The following is a 19,756-nucleotide window of genomic DNA, read 5'->3' as shown; positions in this document are numbered from 1 at the left end:
ATACCACGGCCTGGACGAGTCTATTTTGAAGAAGTGGAGTTAGAAGAAATTTAAATTTAAAAAATTTGGCTCTCAAAAGAAATTTCAATCATTGTACTGTTGATATTTGGCTCTGTTGACTAATGAGTTTGCTGACCACAGTCTTAGTGCAACAATCCTCTAGTGTGTTAATAATTCTAAGACAAGAAATATCTCTAAGAAGGTATGCATGCAGTTACCTCGAGTGACTGCCTCAGTTGAAAAAAACCTATGTTCTTCATCATTGCATCCTAAATGGCAAAGAACTAAGGAAAAGATAGGATGCCACATTTTGCCAAGAGCAGGGAATCATAAAATGCTGTAGGCGTGTGTGGCTGGGTTACGGAAGCAGCTCTGAATCCTCCACGGAGGCAAAAAGGGCACCAAGGAAGAGCACTGCATAAAGCATTCCCCTGGAGTAAAAAGTATTCTCAGAATCTGACTCACAGAGAGCTTCAAACCTGCAGCCTGCATGAGGAGGCATTGTATTTCCCCTTGACCTCATTCCCTGGAGGCCACCACAGCCCCAGAAGGGTCAGGAGGCCTCCCGCACCTGCTCCTCCACCTGTCACATTCAGCGGCTGGGATCAGATGAAAGTGCGCGGGAACGCACTCCATCACAGATAAAGGCCAGAGGATGAAAATGCCACATTAATGACAATGAAATGTTAAATGTCATCTGTTTTAAGAGACAGAATAGTTCTTGCTCTTCTCGATACAGGGGCTGAGCAAAAGGAGGTTCACAGTTGTTCAGACGGAAAAAGACATGCAGGTTATGATGATTACAACAGCCCAATAAACTCTGTGTTTCCTGGACTCGCAGCTGTAGACCTATTTTTGCCCACTCTTGTATATATGTTTGGAATCCTGATCTGAATGAGACCATATCATTAGTAAATTTCATGAAGTTGATGTGGTGGCATAGGAAACACAGAAGATAATGACATAAACTAAACTTAATATTTCATTTCAATGTAGTAGGAAAGTAATATAACACTGAAGGCAGGATATTTATGTGCTTGGGAGTTAAATTCTCCTGGGTTAAGATTTCAATTCTGTCTCAAGTTAGATGCCCAGGCGTAAATTATTAGCCTCTCCAAGACTCAGTTTGCTCATTTGTAAAATGAGGTTGGGAATCCTATGAAAAATGCTTAGAACATCTCATTCTATAGTAAATTAAGAGAAAAAATATAACAAAAAATATCTTTATTAAACAATTAATGCCCCCTTTTTTTTTTTTAATAGAAAAGCCAAATAATCTAGATCCCTTTGGACTTCTCTCTACACTTTTCCTTTTTCAAGCAGAAAGCAGCAGGGGGCACTCTTGTTGATTCTAGTCACCAGGAAAGCAAGAATTACAGGCACAGTATGGGTGAGGCAGCAAGTGGGGCAGTTGTTTGGGGATAGCTAGAATGCAAATGAGAACTATGGGAACTGACAAGCAGTCCACACTGGACTAAATAAAAATAACAGCAGCTGATGCTGTTCTTAAAGTCCAAGTATTCTTCAGGATTTCCTCCTAGGTATGAATTAAGCATACTGAGATGACGCCTAACTTAAAGAACGTCATTCCCCTGATTGATTTTAATAAGGAAATGGCTCTTCAGTGAGAGTCAAGTTGTAAAAGTGTATTTACGTTACTCTTAACTCCAGAGACCTGCATGTCTTGGGATCCCACTACTGGCTTCTGGCTTAAACTGTCAATATTCAATAGAAGGTCTCACTGAGCTAACGATCAGGACCTATGGCAAATATTAAACCTCTGGTTCTACTGTGGTATAGAGGTGGTGACAGTGATAATGATGATGACAGAACAGGAGAAAGAAGTGAGGAAGGAAGAGGGGAAAGATGCTGAGAATAATGCTGCATTTATTCTTCATTACCTTTCAGGAAGGATTTGAGGTAGCCAAGCAACATTTTAAAAATAATTATTTTTAAATAAGAGCACATACATAAAGAGTGGGAAGTGCAGACTTAAGAGAAGAAAAAGAGACAGAGACACGTTAAAAATATGCATAGAAGGCAGAGCTGCTGCGACTGGGAGAAAGGTGATCCTTGCTATGTTTCTAGCCCAGGCGATAAAGGTAGCCTTTCAGTTACCAACAGAAAGGTGAACATTTCGTCCAGGTAGACAAAGTTGCTTTTATAACAAATTCTAGGAACTTGGGAGGTATACTTGTCCAGAGATGCAGGATACAATGGACACCTAACTACATATGGAAAAGCTTAACTTCTAAGGTTACTCCAATTCTCCCAGTGGAAGGAGATTCTGTGTTTTCTGATTACAAAAATGTCTGTGCATCTCCCTTTCTGGGAGAATCAAGAGCTGAGTACTCTGGACAATTCTCCAGGGGAAAGAGAAAGTCCCTGAAGAGAAAAGAGTTGTCTCTTTCTACTTACAACTGACCAAGCAGAAAACAAAGACTCCTTCAGAGGCCAAGAACAAAACAACAGTAGGACTGGGAATTCTGCGAGTGAACTCTGCCCCCAGGGACTGTGTCTTGACATCCACAAGGGGCCAAGGACCCACCCACACAGGCCTTGCAGGAGCAGACCAGCGATGAAGCTGATACAAAGAGGACACCTCCAGGCTCAGGCCACACTAGCACCAAAACAGCCTCACAGAAGAAGGAAGTCAAAGGACTTGAAACTTGATCTTGATTCAAGGTAGAAGGAGTAAGTTGTCCTCCCTCACAGCTTATCAACACAAGTTGACCTTCTCACAGGTGTGAGGTCAGATTTCACAGGACTTCCAAGGTTGGAAAAACCTCTAGCTGAGAACTAATTCCAAAGGGAATGATTACCTTGGGATTGTCCCCAGGCACTTAGCAGAAGCAAGAAAATCACACTTACTAATAATGATAAATTAGGTCATTATCATTAATATCCTGTATCACCAATACTAATCAACATTGTTCTGAGGTCCTCACCAATGGATAATTAGAAAAAAAAAAAGAAAACACACACAAAAACAAACAAACAAACAAACAAGAAACATTTATTACAGGAACAGAAAGACTAATTGTTATTTGCTGGTGACATAATTGCCTGTCTAAAAAAAAAAAGATCCCACATACCAATTGCAAAATTATAAGGTAACCAGACAAAAGGTCTACATTTTTCAAAAACCATAATCAACCCTGGCCCCCTGGCCGGGTAGCTCAGCTGGTTAGAGCATCATCCAGTTGGATACTCCAAGGTTGTGGGTTTGATACCCATTCAGGGTACATACAAGAAGCAACCAATGAGTGTATATCTCATAAGTAGGTGGAACAACAAATCAATGTCTGTCTGTCTCTTTCTCTTTCAAACCAATCATTTAATTAAAAAAAATTAAGGAAAACTGATCATGGACTAGATATTTCATGATATTAAGGACTTAGAACTCATTTTGGTGACATAATAAATATGGTTCTATTTTAAAATTCCTTATATTGTGAAAAAACTATGGATAAAATATGACAACCAGAGTTCACTATTAAATGATGCAGCACTGAGAAAGAAAGAGAAAGGGTGAAGGAGAGAAAGAAAGGAAGGAAGGAAATGAATGAACAAACAGGGAGAAAGAGGAAAAAGGAGAGAGGGATGGAGGGCAAAAGAAAGGAATGGATGAAAGGAATACTGAAAATTGGTGAAGGTGAAAGATATAATGTAGGTATTAATACAAACATTCTCCTATACTTTTAGAATGTCCCAACAGAGAGTTTCTACAAACTTTTCAGAAGGTTAGACCCAAAGGGAAAAACGTTACACAAGTAAGTAGAGAATATGAACACATAATAGTGGTTGTCAAGGCCTGTACCTTTCTCAGAGACATGCTGGCCAGCATCGCCTGGAACTTAACTAGAAATGCAAACTTTGCTTGGCAAACCCCTCAGGTGACACAGAGGCAGGGTCAAGTTTGAGAGACAGTGCTCTGGACAGGACCACAAAGCCAGCAGCTGTGTCTCAGCTGTGTCTCTTGCAAGGCTGAACAACACAGAAATGTCTGACAAGCAAGATCAAGAAGGAGCCGAAATCAGTTTGGCTCTGTGGATAGAGCGTCAGCCTTCGGACTGAAAGGTCCCGGGTTCAGTTCCGGTCAAGGACATATACATTGCTTGCGGGCACATCCCTGGTAGGGACCATATAGGAGGCAGCTGATGGATGTTTCTAGCTCTCTATCCCTCTCCCTTCCTCTTTGTAAAAAAATCAATAAAATATATTAAAAAAAAAATCAAGAAGGAAAAACAAAAAGTTGGGAATAGTAAAAAGAAAAAAACAACAGCCAATACAGAAGTGAGTATTTTTAAAAAATATATATATATATTTTATTGATTTTCCACAGAGAGGAAGGGAGAGGGATAGAGAGCTAGAAATGTCAATGAGAGAGAAACATCAATCAGCTGCCTCCTGCACACCCCCTACTGGGAATGTGCCCGCAACCAATGTACATGCCCTTGACTGGAATCGAATCTGGAACCTTTCAGTCCGCAGACCGACGCTCTATCCACTGAGCCAAACTGGTTTCGGCAGAAGTGACTATGTTTTAAAGTAAGTTAAAGACTTTGCATTTTTTAAACCTGTGCATAACAATGTGCCCAACCAGCTGCTTAGTAAACTAGCCCTAAGAGCTGCCTCACTTCCCCTGTGGAACTAGAGTGCAGCTAGGGGACCACCACACAACCAGAACAGACCTCTCCCACCTTCTCAGCTTTGGAAATGGACAGGGGATGCTTTCATCACGCTCCTAAACATGGAACAGGTGCTGATCTGCCTGACAGGCAGCCTTCAGCTGTTTTCAAAAGACCCCACTGAACACAGCGCTTGGACCTGGCCATTGGGTGGCGGTTAGTGTCCGCCCTCACTGCAGAGCACCGGCTTGGGTCGGCCAGATCCAATCCCAGGTTACAAAGGCAACTGCCCCACAGTATTTCAGCTGTGAAATTATCCAGAGCAGAGCAACTTTTTGGACGTAAAACAAAAATCAATTTAATTATTTGTCCAATGAAGCCATATGCATTTTAGGATAACTTAGCATAATTTTCTGCTTTCATAATTAACTTAAAATGATGCCTCCCTTAACCCTCATAATTTCATTTTATTACACTAATAAACAGTGAAAACTACAGCCTTCGGTTTAACTTTCCAAAGAATCAGGTAGGATGTCTGCCAATGCATCATGGATAATAGTATCTTTATACCTCAGGTATTCAATCTGAATATTTTCCCTGTTTCTCCCTATTTACATCATTTGGTTTCAAAGATAATGGAATCTTTACCTCCCAGGCTAACATGTGAGAAAGTGACAGAAATCTATATCAAACCGAGGAGTGTGTTTTTTTGTTTGTTTTTTGTTCTTTAAACATATTTTATTGATTTTTTTACAGAGAGGAAGGGAGAGGGATAGAGAGTTTGAAACATCAATGAGAGAGAAACATTGATCAGCTGCCTCCTGCACACCCTTTCTTGGGGATGTGCCCCCAACCAAGGTACATGTCCTTGACCGGAATAGAATCTGGGACCCTTTGGTCCTCAGGCCGACACTCTATCCACTGAGCCAAACCAGTTAGGGCCCTTCAAACCAAGGTTTTAAAGTCACTAAAGCATTCTGATGATTTTTTTCTGAAAGGCCTCATTCTTATGTTCTGAGATCATAAGAATGTTAAATTTCTGAAACCTTGAAAATCACATTCTAGCTTTGTAACTACTGCACCTATATTTTCTCACTTGTGTGCACACATTTTGAAGTTAAGCAGGGCAAGTGTCATCCCCATTTCAAAAATCAAGGGCCCATGATTAGTGAATAACTCATGAAACCAAATTCACCTTCCGTCACCAACAGGACACTTTCCCCTACGCACATTCCAAAGCGGCAGACCGTTCACACCACACACGGGCAAACGCAGAGAAACGCACACCTCTGGGCACCTCATTGCTCTTCAGGAGCGGGGAGGTGAGCAACGGTCCCTGACATCAAAACAGGGGGGCATGGGAACACATCTATATGATGGCAAATCTTTTTCAATGTCCATATTCCAAATGCCATTCCAATTACTCCAGTGACTGGAAACACCCCACTTCCATGAATAGCTTGTAATCATGTGGGCAGCCAAACTGTGATTATAATCAGGAATGGAGGGCAGTATTACCACAGAGCAAGAGCCAGTCAGCTTCTCCCAGGGCTGAGAAAATGTACACAGGACGCAGGCTGTGGCCCAGAGTCACAATCAAAGTGCAGGACAGCTCACTACAAACTGTGGTTTGAAGTTCAGGTAACAACAGTGAAATGTTTACCCGAGTCTGATATACACACATATCTATATTCCTTCCCCCTTTAGGATTTATTGATTTATTGAGAGGAAGGGAAAAGGAGAGAAATACAAACATCAATGATGAGAGAATCATTGATTGGCTACCTCCTGCATGCCTGCTACTGGGGATTGAGCCCGAAACTCAGGCATGTGCCCTGACCAGGAATCAAACTGTGACCTCCTGGTTCATAGGTAGATGCTCAACCACTGAGCCATGCTGGCTGAGCTATTTTCCTTCCTTTAATAGTTACATCCTGTCCAGTAGAATGCCCAACGTACGGAGCTGCACTTTCAAAACTTACCTCAAGAATGCAAGATATTAATAGATATTCTACCAAAAATTTTCCTTGCTTAAATTATTTAGGAAAACAAGGCTTATTTTTTCTTTCAATACATATGAATCTGAGAGGCCCACATATAGACTTTGTTTAGCACCACAGTTTCCCTACCACTGTATGCTGAGTACTTCTGGAATAGTAGGACAGGGCAACATTGTGCTAGAAAGTAAATGTGAACCTGCAGGAAACTTCTGGATTAGACAGCAAGGCTCTGGCTCCTGTTTCCAGCCCTGCCCTACCCTGGCTGGATAACCTTGGCTAAATGATTTCATTTTCTTTGGGCTTCCGTTTATGACTTGATCCAGGTTTATTCTAATTCTAAAATTCATGATTCAATCAAAAAAGAAACAGTATAAATGCTCAGCCAGTGTGGCTCAGGTGGACGAGTCCCATCTCATGAACCAGGAGGTCGCAGTTTTATTCCTGGTCAGAGGGTATTTCTATCTTCCTCTCCCTCTCCCTTCCTCTCTCTCAAAAATCAATAAACTTAATTTTTAAAAAAATGAAACAGTCTCCGTCTACATAAAGTTCCCGTGTAGCTGGAAACTTAAATCTGCATCATCAAATTCATTCCAAGCATGATTTGCTGTTCATTCATTCTGAAAACTGCTATAGTCCATGTTTTCCCCCAAAGGATATCATGTGGACAAGCATATCATAGTTTTAATATGGTCCCGTTAAAATGCACTTGTTTTCAAAGCCACGGAATTTTCATAACTTGCCTATTCCAATAATTTGAAATTTCAAGTAAGTCCCTAGGACAGTGGTTGGCAAACTCATTAGTCAACCTAGCCATATATCTATCAACAGTACAATGATTAAAATTTCATTTGAGAGCTAAATTTTTTAAACTTAAACTTCTTCTAATGCCACTTCTTCAAAATAGACTTGCCCTTGCCGAAACTGGTTTGGCTCAGTGGATAGAGCTTTGGCCTGCAGACTGAAAGGTCCCAGGTTCGATTCTGGTCAAGGGCATGTACCTTGGTTGAGGGCATGTCCCCAGTGGGGGGTGTGCAGGAGGCAGCTGATCGATGTTTCTAACTCTCTATCCCTCTCTCTTCCTTTTTGTGAAAAATCAATAAAATATATTTTTAAAAAATAGACTCGCTCAGGCCATGGTATTTTGTGGAAGAGCCACACTCAAAGGGCCAAAGAGTTGCATGTGGCTCGAGAGCTGAGGGTAGGACACTCTTGCATTTCTCTAGGATAGGGGTGTCGAACTCAATCAGAGAAGGGGCCAAAATCTAAAATCCAGCCTAAATCGCGGGCCGAATGGTTTACTGAACAGTCATAAACTGACAATGTCATAAACTGACAGCGGAGTGCAGTGATGACAGCGCGGTGCGGGCCACATTGCAAGGCCTGGCTGGCTGGATTTGGCCCGCGGGCCTTGTGTTTGACACATGTGCTCTAGGACATTACCAAAGGAATTAAGTAACTTAACACACAATCTGGGTGACTACACCTTATGCAGAAGAATGAACAGAGGACTGTGTGGGTAAGAAAAATCTGGAAAGCCAGCCACCAGCGGCCCTGGCTAACCCTAAAGATAGCATGTAGAGCAAAGGTTCCTTCTCACAGGAAGGCTACGCTCTATCACATCCCTTCGCTTCCAAGAGCTGACCATTCACCTCCAGTTCCCCCAATGAAAGGTCACTAACAGAGTGTAAGTTTCTCAATGACAATTTTTGACATGGAAAGTGTATTTAGTTAGTTGAAAGACAGCCAACCAAAACAGGTGTCAAACATAAAGATTCAAGTCTATCACATGACCACAACCTGGAACTAGAAAAAATACCTCTTTCGATTTTTCCTCTTTGGTAAATCTTCCAAATTTCTCTATCATTTCAGCCACGAATATAACATCCATCTTGTCTGAGAAGTTGGCTGCTTCCACGGTGTACGCCAGCAACTGCCTGGCCGTGGCCACGGCGTTGGTGATATTGAGCGGCATCTACATGAAAAGGTAAGAGGCAGCACTCAGCACGTGGATGAACACAATTTTGGACATTTTTTTTTTTTTTTTTTTTTTTGCATTTCGTAATATTACAAGGCAGTCACATTGCATCATTTGCTCACCATGACCTCCTTCGCATGCTTCTTCAAACTTTAGAAAATGCAATTCTAGTGCAAAGGAACCTGAGTGCAATGTTTTGAAAACTTGGAAAGAAATATAATAAATACACCAAACTCCACCAGGTAAAAACATGCTGCACTGTCTCTTGGCCTCTGTTTATCCAAATCCTACACAAACGCAACCCCAGTTGCTTATTGAATGTTTTCCTGAGAATCCCAGCTGGGAGGACCAATGCCGCCCCGCACGGGAGAATGAACCACTGACTTACTTGTCTGTGTCTCCACGCACTCACTGCCAGGGACAGTTTACATTTATGTATTTATTAACTTAAACGTGACTCAGCACCAACCACTGCAAAAAGGGTATACCCGTATACCCGGTGCTAAGGATCATAAGAAAATGTGTAGCAGAAACTATCTTCCAGCAGCTGATAGCTTGATTTGGTTTAAAAAGACACATAGAACCCTGGCTGGGTGGCTCAGTTGGTTGGAGCATGGTCGAGTATACCAAAAAGTTGCAGGTTCAATCCTCAGTTGGGGAGTACATGGGAGGCAACCAAAGATTCTCTATCACAAAGATTCCCCCTCCCCCTCTACCTCTCTCTATCTCTTTCTAATCAATAAAAACATATTCTCAGGAGAGGATAAAAAAGAAAGGTGCAGAGAAGGACAGGAAATGGCACCTGAGTGGTACAGGAATAACAAGGGGTCACTTGTGACAAAGGGACTACAGAAAGGAACCCAGGAGTTGGCCACCCAGGTGGATGGGAAGGATGGTTGGGATTCTGTCTGGTGGACAGAGATGACAAAGGTATTCAAACAAAGGATCAAGGTCAGGTGGTAACAGGAGAGAAAGAGTGGCGCCACAGAGGGCCTGGATCACCCGTTGGGAAGACGAGACCTTATTCCAAAAAACAGATCAGTCAACTGAAGTATTATCCCCAAGTCCCCATGATTTATTTACATGTAAAAGAGAGATCTTATGTAAATGGTTTGAACACCGTGCTTCCTCAGCAACCTCAGCAAACCCCGAAGGCTTTCCCGTTACCTGGTTAAACATATAAAGGACTCTAGTGACATCGTTTGCATACTGGCAGCGAGAGTAATCGTCATCTGCCCAGAAGCCACCGCGGTCACATCTGCGCCACGCCTTCCTCTCGTCCTGCGAGCTTCCTGGATAGATCCCGCTGCCATGGGTATTCCGCGTGCACTGCAGGTGGGCAGTGATGCCCGCCAACGTCCTGGGCCACCTGGGCACACGAGGGCAAAACAGTGTAAGAAACCCGCACAGCCACAGAGGAGGGGAACCCAGGATGAGAACATGCCACATACAGTCGTAGGGGGGAAAAATCAAGAAGAAGAAAAGGCAAACAAAACTCCTTTAAGATTAAAGATCCAGTCCAGCTAGTGTGGCTCAGTGACTGAGTGTCAACCTAGGAATCGGGAGGTCACAGTTCAATTCCTGCCCAGAGCACATGCCCGGATTGCGGGCTCAATCCCCAAGGACGGGCGTACAGGAGGCAGCCGATCAATGATTCTCTCTCATCATTGATGATTCTATCTCTCTCTCCATTCTCCTCTGAAATCAATAAAAAATAAATAAATTATATATATATATATTAATATATATATATATTAATATATATATATTAAAAAAAATAAAGACCCAAATTATATTTTAAAGGTAAACATAGCCTAAACAGTTTAAAGCTTATAGCCAGGTATATTTTAATAGCATAACAGAATAGGATATTTTCATAAAATATTCTAAATGTTGCTATAAACACAGGGAAACTGTATCTTGTTCAGCAAAAATGAAAAATGGTGCAACAAAGTGTTTTGCGTTTGTTTTTAATTACTGTTAAGATACTGTGGGCTGATATCACAGTATAGGAGGTCAGAATCTTCTCCAGGATAATGAGAATGCGGCCTTTTGCAGAAGCAGAGCTAGTATACGCTCAGACCAGAGTTCCCGTGGCAAGGCTAGGACTGTCGCCCCTAATGAGGCCTGCGTGCCACACTGACCCCCCTCAGTGGCATCTAGGAATTTGGAATCGGGAGAGTGCCCGGGAACCGTTAGCTGGTGAGGGCGGCTCACTGTGGCTAGACTGCTGGCACAAGCTAATGGGTTACGCAGAACACCTGCTTTCTTCCTGGGAGTCAAACTTTCTGTGCCTGCATGACCAGCAGTGAGAACTCTGGGTGCTGAGCCTCCACTGGGCCTCCCCGGGCAGAATCACTGCTAGAGGCTGTTGCCTTTTCATGGCTGGAGAAGGAGTAGACTCTGCCTTCATCACCACAATACACCTGAGCTGTCACTGCAAGGAGGTGATGAGTCCTGCAGTCCTTCCAGGAAAGGTCTGCACTTGGGGTGAGGGTGAGGGGTCTTGAGGCCCCCAACGAAGTATGAAACCGCATTTGTCTGGGAGAAGCCCCTCCCTATGCAAGTGCCAGGTCATCACAAACTGGGCTAGGCAAACCTTTGTTATCTGAGCTCCCTTTCTCTACAACCGGCAATGAAATTGAGCACAGTTAATAAAAGTTAAAGCTGACGGGCAACATAGGAACTGCTAAATTATACCCGTCACAACAAAACATAATTCATCACCAAAATTTGCATAAATAGATCAAGCAACACTAAACTAAATTCTTAGGAATGCAGTGCAAGTTTAAATGCATAATACCGTAAGGCATGTCAAAAGATGAGTAATTCATTAATCAGCTGAATGATTAGATTCCTCTTCTATTTTTAAAAATATAAAACACCCAAACACTGTAAGTAAAAAATAGAAAATCCACCATAAACAGAAAATATATTACAATTATTTAATGAAATATTTTGAATATAACAAAATTAACAAATGTTACCTATTTTACTTAAGGTACACAATGTAAGTATTTCAGATGAACAGTTGATCCATATAAAAGACTAATCCACTAGCAATAATAAGTGCTGACTTCCACATATTCATGCGAAGGAGAATTAAAACAAGATAATTTTTAAAAAAGCAATGAAGAACTAGCGGAGCTAATGATGCTGCTTGGACTTGAAAGACTAACACCAAAGGATTTCTTATCCTTAAAAATTGGGCTGCACACCCACAGACCGCAATGATACCAGTCACACACAATATAAACTGGCATTCACAATCTTCACGCTGCTTTTAAAAGCAACAAATTTCCTGGCATTTATAGACACTACAAACTCATTATTAAAATCTTGAACATAAAGAACATTGGGCAAATAATAAATTTAAGGATGTCTTCAAGCAACTTTTTTTTTTTTTAACATAAAGAGAGTTTAAGGTAAAGGCTGTTACCTCTTACAAATTCTAAACTTTCTAAAAAATAAACAAACAAAAAAACTAACACAATGGTTATCGGGAAATTTAATTTGCAGTCTTTCAGTCGTTCTGCTTATGTTAACCGAGTCCAATACCAAATGGCTCCCAAGTTTCAGGCCACCCAATAGCTTTCATTTCCAAAGATGTACATATTGGCAATCATGAATGCCAATTACCATATACTCAGGTCAAGAAATAAACACAAATCCAATTTCCTCCCCCACTTCTTTCTTCTGGCTGCTAAGCTGGAAGAACCAAATAGGGGAGGGAAATATAGATGTGTTTCTCCTAATTCTGGTTCCACTTAACTGCCAGTAGTTAAAAGTGACTTAGCAATATAAAACCTTCCCAAGTTTGGTGGGGGTGGGGGGAAAGATACTATTAGTTTGAATTCTGTACTTTAGAATTTCCAAAATGTTTCTCTACTATAGCAATAGTTCTTAACTTTTTCAATAAAACCACTTGTTAAAAAATGAACATTTCTGGCTCTACCTTTAGGACTCATAAATCAACAGATTTGAGAAAAAGATCAGACCATTTATATATATATATATTATCTCTATAAATGATTCTTAAATCACTGTTCTTCTAAAGTATAGTCCTCAGATATATAAGGATATACACAGGTACTAGTAGCCCTAACCATGAATCTGTGTGCCAGCAGCTCCCTGCTGCCCTCCAGTAGCTCTCCACCCATTGCTCCACCCTCCTGTAGCTCCTCCCCCTTCCCCCATAGCTTGCTGCCCTGCCCCCTCCTGTAGCTCTCCACAGCCTGCTTGTAGCTCGCTGCCCCACCCTCCTGCTGATCCGTGATCCAGTTGTTACACAGTCAGTAATTATGCTTCACAGTATAATGACCATTTGCATATAACATCTTTATTATATAGGATAGGTATAGGTATAGGTATAGATATAAGTATAGGTATGGTATAGAATAGGTATAGGTATAGGATAGTTATAGGTATAGGATAGGTATAGGTATAGGTATAGGTATAGGTATAGGTATAGGTATGGGTGGATATAGATATATTTTCCATTTAGATATATGAATACATATACATTTCTCCGACATTCTTACTGAAAATAGGAGACAAATCATGTGCCTTCGAGGATAAGAAGGGACATGGGGCGAGTCACTTCACCCACTGACCTGAAGTCACCTTTGTTGTTTACCACCCTCTCGGGAGGACAGTACTGCGCAGAGCTTTCTAGCACAACAATATCCACAGTCCGTGTGTTGTTTCCGCGCTTGGTCTGGACGTGACAGCCCCAATTTCCAGTTGATCCAGCCTGAATATTAGAAATGGTTAGGGCACTGCATGAAGAAAGATTTTAAAAAGAGAGAAAATATGGTCAGGCAAACAGGGAAACAACCTGGGCTTCTGTCACTCATTTAGCAAATATGCCCAAATGCAAATTGCGGGCCACGCGCTTGTTAGATTAAAACCAATTTTAAAAATGTCCCTCCACTGAAGCACTTGAGCAGCAAGTCAGGACAAGCAGGTTAAGAGACTTAAATGCGATGGCAAGGGCGAGAACAGAAGCAAGAGTAAGGTGCAATGGTATATAATGCCTGAGACCTCTTTCAGAGAAAGGGAGAGCAGGGCACAGCAGGGAGGGGGATCAGCAAGTGCAAAGGCAGAAACATCCTGGCACATTCCAAAGCAAAACCAACATCTACCTTCCCACTGATTCTACGGGAAAGATTTACGCATGAACAAAGAAGATTCGTATTTTAAAGTATGTAACTAAGAAAACATGTAGGGTAAAATATTCTTTGGAAGAAGGGTTATGCAAGAAATAACTTGCTAAGTCTCTAAGAAGAGGTAGTAAATCACTAATGGTTTAACAAAAGGAGCTTCTACATAAAAGTCTACTTTAATTTCCAAAACGGCTATATATCTCAACAGTTATCAGGAAATTTGACTTGCAAGATGAAGCCACAATTCTCTCATATAAAACCTATTCATTAAAGAGCAAATGTCAGAGCATTTAATTAACCTTTACTCCCCACCCCCACAGGACAAATTAGGCTTTGCTTCCAAGTAGATACAAATGATAAGTAATCAGACATAAAGGATCATTGAAGTAACTTACAAAATTATGACCTGGAGTTTAACACACATGTTCTCAGCCTCCTAAGTCATCAATGGCTATACAACAACAAACGTTCTAATGAAGACTTTGAGGCACTGTTATTCTGAATCAAAGACAACGTTGATCCTCTTTACTGTCAGTAAATAAATCAATATACTGTAATTAATAGATTCCCAGATAAAGGGACACAAATGAGTCTGGCATTCAAGTTAAGTAGCCGGAAAATTCATCAAACTTTCTATTCATGCGATTCTACTGAACTAGGAAGAAGTGTATAAAAAAATCGGCAATGAAAATCATTCTGGGATCCAATAGGTCCCCAAACCTTGTTGGTTCACAGCCCTTTCACCGACTAGATAACTTTCTCATGGCAAAGGTTCCAGTTACCAAGTTAAATCTCCAAGCTGAGCATCTAAGTCCTAACAATGTTGTAGCCACTTGGAAAAATACTTCACATCAATTTGGAAGAAACTTTTAATTCTTAAATAACAACTATATCTAAGGGCCTGTGTGTACCTGTTGGGCATTACACATTAAACATCAGATACAGATCAGAGAACGATAAACTTATTTGTTGTTCCACAATAATTTTTCACTTGGTACTTGCCTTGTAGCCAAGTAATCAACAAAAACCCCACATCCCAAAGTCTGACACTAGCAAAAGGAACTCAGCTTGCCTTAATGGTGACACCATAACTGCCTAGAGCTTGTAACTGCGTGGTGTGTGACAAAGGTCGAGTATTGCTATTCTTCCTCAGAAACCTATCCAAGGCACCTCTATAAACACATATGGTGTCCTGAGTACCTTACACCCATGCTGGGAGCTATAGTATTAATATACTTTGTAAGTATTTCTTAAGGTAACTTTTAGCTGTAACTTCAATGTCTAAAGCCAATTACTAGAATAAAGTTTTCAGGCATCCTCAAGGCAGCACACTTGGAATGTAAGGAAAAAAAGAAAGAAAAAAAAAGGCAGCTTCAATTTCATCTTTGAGGAAAACTAGAAATTCTCAGTCTTACCCATCAAGGATCAATAACATGAGGTGACCAATGAAGAATGAACAGGTGTTTCAGGGACCAAATCAATAACCATATTTTATTTTCCTACAACTCCTATTCATCTGAGCTAACCATGGGTAAAGGGGTTCTCGGTCTTCATATGAAAGATTTTCACTTTAGCCAAGTATCCCTGCCAACAAAAAAATTAGGCAAGGTTGCTATCCTTAGCATATTTCTGTATTTCCAGAAAGAATTTCAATTAAGATATGATTTGTAAAAATAAATTGGTCATATTAATCTAGTTACTTTATAGTCATGGAGATTAAGGGTTCCACATTTATCAAAGTTCTTTTCTTTAGAAAAGTATTTTTAAAACTCTACCGTTGTATCATACACCAATTTTGGTCCATTCATATAATCATTGCTTAAAATGCACAACTGATGCCTTTGAACATATGTATACATGTATGAAATGTGAAAACTACGTGGCAGCCAGTCTTCTCACTGGGACTAACCTACTGCTTCTAACAAAGGAACTCTGCTTCTGCGAAAGACAGCTCCTACCAGACCATCCTCCCTGCAGTTTAGTTACAAGTTCTCGACAAACAACAAAAGGACAACTCTCTGAATACACTGACTGATACAACGCAAGCGGAAACCAGAGAGGAGCCCACACTAGGAAGAAGGGATTGGCCCTAGGGAGTAATCATAAAAATTGTTTTCAATGGCTTCTGTCCAAGGACAGGCCCTTCTCAAATAGAAATTCACAGTCTGACGTGTTGAGAAATCACATGATGGAGGTAGAGAGGAGCCTGGCCATAAGCCCTAATGTCTGCATATAAAATCTACCCAGATCTCTAACTGACCCCACACCTACTACACACAGATAGGGCTGATGCATGCAGGAATCAGCTGCTGCCCAGCACAGAAAGGAGTTTGAATTCAGCCAAGCTAACTGCATGAGGAAACAAAAAAATCAGCTCCCTTCACATGAACAGAACAAAATCCAGAGTCAGGGGTCAAACTTTTTCTTCAAAGGCCAAGAATCAAAACTGAGGATGTTATATATGCACTTATTTAACAATTAAAACTATAACCATTTAAAATTATTCTTAGATCACATACCCAGCAGGCCAGACTTAGCCCAGAGGTTATATGTGAGTGACTTCTCTACAGTGAATCATTTGCAATGTCCAGAAAATAATCCAACATTACTAGATATATAAATAATATTTATTTTTAAATAGAAAAATATAAGCCATAGTCAAAAGAAAACTAGTCAGTGATGATCCCAAGATGACCCAAATGTTAAAAATGCCTGGCAAGGATTTAAAAGTATCTGCTAGAAATATGTTAAAAGACATAAATGAAAATATGCTTTTAATAATCAGATAGGAAATCTCAGTGGAGAACCAAATTATAAAATACGATAGTCTAACCCACAATTCCAAGACATGAATTTCAACTAAGAGAACCTTCAGTTTCTGATATAATGTTTTCATGTCACTTCTGTGGGTCTGTTGTTATACTACCCTCGGGTGACCCAGCAGAGTTTGGAAACTGCAGATTTACTCTTTAAAATTCAAGCAAAATTCTTAAATTCCTACTAAGAAATTGATAGGAAGGAAAGAAAGAGTCAAAGAGAGAGAGAGAGAATCCAATGTCTACAGATAAAGATTTTACTCAAGCAAAATATATGGTGAGCAATAATATCATATATATGTCTACTCTGCTTTTTACACTTTAAAAAGTTCATTTGAATTAAGTATTTTGGTGCTCACACCAGCCATGGGGTTAATAGGACAGGTGATATATTATTTTATACCAGTAGGGTAGAGAAAGGAAGTATCTTAAAATGTAGCATCATAAAACAGTGAAAATCAGGTGATTCCTAAAAGTGAAACACTGAGCTTAGCAGCGGGAATTGGATAAAAATTAAGCTTGACACTTAAAGTTTACAGCATTCCTCCTAAAACTTTAAACAAAATGTTTCTAATTTTTCAACAGTGTTTCTCTTTTATCTTATACCCACTACCCCCTACCCCAAAAAAATAAAACTGGATGGAAAGATAGCTATTTAATTTTAGAAGATGAGTAACAATCAGGAAAATAGATGTCTGCATTTTTAAATGCAAGAAGATGAAATATTGATTCAAACTCCAACTAAACATTACAATTCTCAAACAATAAATCAAATTCACAGAAACAGTTTCTGACTTTAAAAAAGTTTACCTTGCAATCAATGAGCAGTTGTGAATCATATTCTTCTCAACAAAGATACCTTGCGATTCATCAGTTTCAACGATCCGCCCATCCTGATACCATAACACTTGCATGTCCTGGTCGATATAGGAAGCCATACACTGGAAGGGAAGGCTGTCCCCTTCAAACACGACTTGACGGTGAGATGGAGTCATGTAGAAAGAGGGTAACTCAAGGGGAGGATCTAGAGAGAGTAAAACAAACTCAGTAAACAAATACAATGCTATATGCAGGCTCCAGAAAGAAAAGGTATGGAAATTCTAATTAAAACTTTAAGAATGGAAAACCAAACATGCCTCAATAATGACACTTTAATACTAGCAGAAGCAAGGCTGCTCCTGAGATAAGTGGGTCCCAGATGAAAACAAATTTGGCAAAATTAAAATGAAACCATTTTGTAATCAGTTCTGACATTTAGAGTGGTTCCTTTTGGTGGTATCACATCACTACGGGATGACCACAGAAGCAGGTTTAAAAGAACAAATTGGAGCCCTAGTCGGGTTGGCTCAGTGGATAGAGTGTTGGGCCTCAGATTGAAGGGTCCTGGGTTCGATTCTAGTCAAGGATACGTACGTAGGTGGCAGTATATTCCCTGACCCTGGTCGGGGTGTTTGCAGGCGGCAATGTGCCACTCTCACATCCATGTTTTTCTCTGTCTCTCCCCCCTCCTCCCTTCACTCTCTCTAAAAATCAATGAAAAATATCCTCGGGTGAGGATTAACAGAAATCCTATCTAATAAAAGAGTAATATGCAAATTGACCATCACTCCAACACACAAGATGGCTGCCCCCATGTGGTCAAAGATGGCTGCCCCCATGTGGACACAAGATGGTCACCACAAGATGGCCAGCAGGGGAGGGCAGTTGGGAGGGACCAGGCCTGCAAGGGAGGGCAGTTGTGGGAGGCGATCAAGCTTAAGGGGAGGGCAGTTAGGGGTAACCAGGCCAGCAGAGGAGGGAAGTTGGGTGCAACCGGGCCTTCAGGGAATGGAAGTTGGCGGGGACCTAGGCCTGCAAAGGAGGGCAGTTGGGGGGGCGGGGAGGGGGATCAGGCCTGCAGGGGAGGGCAATTAGGGATGACCAGGTCTGCAGGGCAGGGCAGTTAGGGGCAAACAGGCTGGCAGGGGAGCAGTTAGGCATCAATCAGGCTGGTAGGCAGAAGTGGTTAGGGACAATCAGGAAGGCAGGCAGACAAGCAGTTGGGAGCCAGCAATCCCAGATTGGAGAGGGTGCAGGCTGGGCTGAGGGACACACACACACCCCGCACGAATTTCGTGCACTGGGCCTCTAGTAATTAAATAAATAAGTAAGTAAATAAATAATCTATATATATAAAAGCCTAGCCGAGACCAGTTTGACTCAATGGACAGAGCGTCGGCTTGGGGACTGAAGGGTCCTGGGTTCGATTCCGGTCAAGGGCATGTACCTTGGTTGCGGGCATATCCCCAGTAGGGGGTGTGCAAGAGGCAGCTGATTGATGACTCTCTCTCATCGATGTTTCTAACTCTCTATCTCTCTCCCTTCCTTTCTGTACAAAATCAATAAAATATATTAAAAAAAAAAAAAAAAAAAAAAAAAAAAGCCTAAGCAACCTGCCAAACAGCCTGTAGCTATGAAGCTATGACGCGCACTGCCGAGCTGCAGTGACTTAGCAGCTGCGGTCCTCAGGTCCTCAGGTGACACACCTGGAACCAGAAAGGAGGGAGTCCGATTCTGGGGTGCATCACCCAAGAACCGCCCTCTCAAATCCAGGACCCCTTGGGGGATGTTGGGGGCCAGGCCGAGGGATCAGTGCACTGGGCCTCTAATAATAAATAAAAGAACAAACTGTAAAATGATACTTAAATCTGGAGAAGGGAAATGGTGATTAAAAAAAAATGCTGATATAGATACAATTTAAAAATACTTTCTGGAGACTGAATTATCTTTGATTAAACCATTGGTTTCTGGTTATAAAAGTAATGCATACTCATTGCAGAAAATTTAGAACATTTAAAGAGAAAGGAGGGAAAATCTTTTAAGATTCCACATATTATAATCACATTTTAAGAGCTGATATATTTCCTTTCATTCAGAAAAACAAAAGGGAGAACTTTTAATTATATATGAAAAAAATGTATGCAAAAATCATGGGCTCATTAAAAGCCTTTAAAATACTTGGTCCATTGTCTGACACAACAATTCTACTTTTAGTAGTCTACCCAAAAGAAAAATTGCATGTATGCAAAAATGTATGGGAGGAAATTAATCCTTGTGCTGTTTATGGAGTGAGAAATTATTAACAAACTAAATATGCAGTAATAAGGAAGTTGTCAAGTTATAGCTACTT

The 19,756-nt window shown here is 40.9% G+C and overlaps 1 protein-coding gene across 1 annotated transcript in view; it reads right to left on the bottom strand.

The window, feature by feature from the left end:
• Nucleotides 1-19,756, bottom strand: part of ADGRA3 (adhesion G protein-coupled receptor A3) — a 115,981-nt gene that overhangs the window by 46,761 nt on the left and 49,464 nt on the right. The window contains exons 7-10 of the mRNA XM_084902312.1: nucleotides 17,398-17,611; nucleotides 13,220-13,384; nucleotides 9,774-9,975; nucleotides 8,448-8,603 (exon numbers count right to left, since the gene is read on the bottom strand). Coding sequence (XP_084758438.1) covers nucleotides 8,448-8,603; nucleotides 9,774-9,975; nucleotides 13,220-13,384; nucleotides 17,398-17,611 — 737 coding nt within the window. The remainder of the gene's footprint in view (nucleotides 1-8,447; nucleotides 8,604-9,773; nucleotides 9,976-13,219; nucleotides 13,385-17,397; nucleotides 17,612-19,756) is intronic.

Source organism: Pipistrellus hanaki, assembly GCF_964339955.1.
Source record: "Pipistrellus hanaki genome assembly, chromosome: 1".
NCBI classification, from domain to species: Eukaryota; Metazoa; Chordata; class Mammalia; order Chiroptera; family Vespertilionidae; genus Pipistrellus; species Pipistrellus hanaki.
This window is presented reverse-complemented; position numbering and strand designations above follow the sequence as displayed.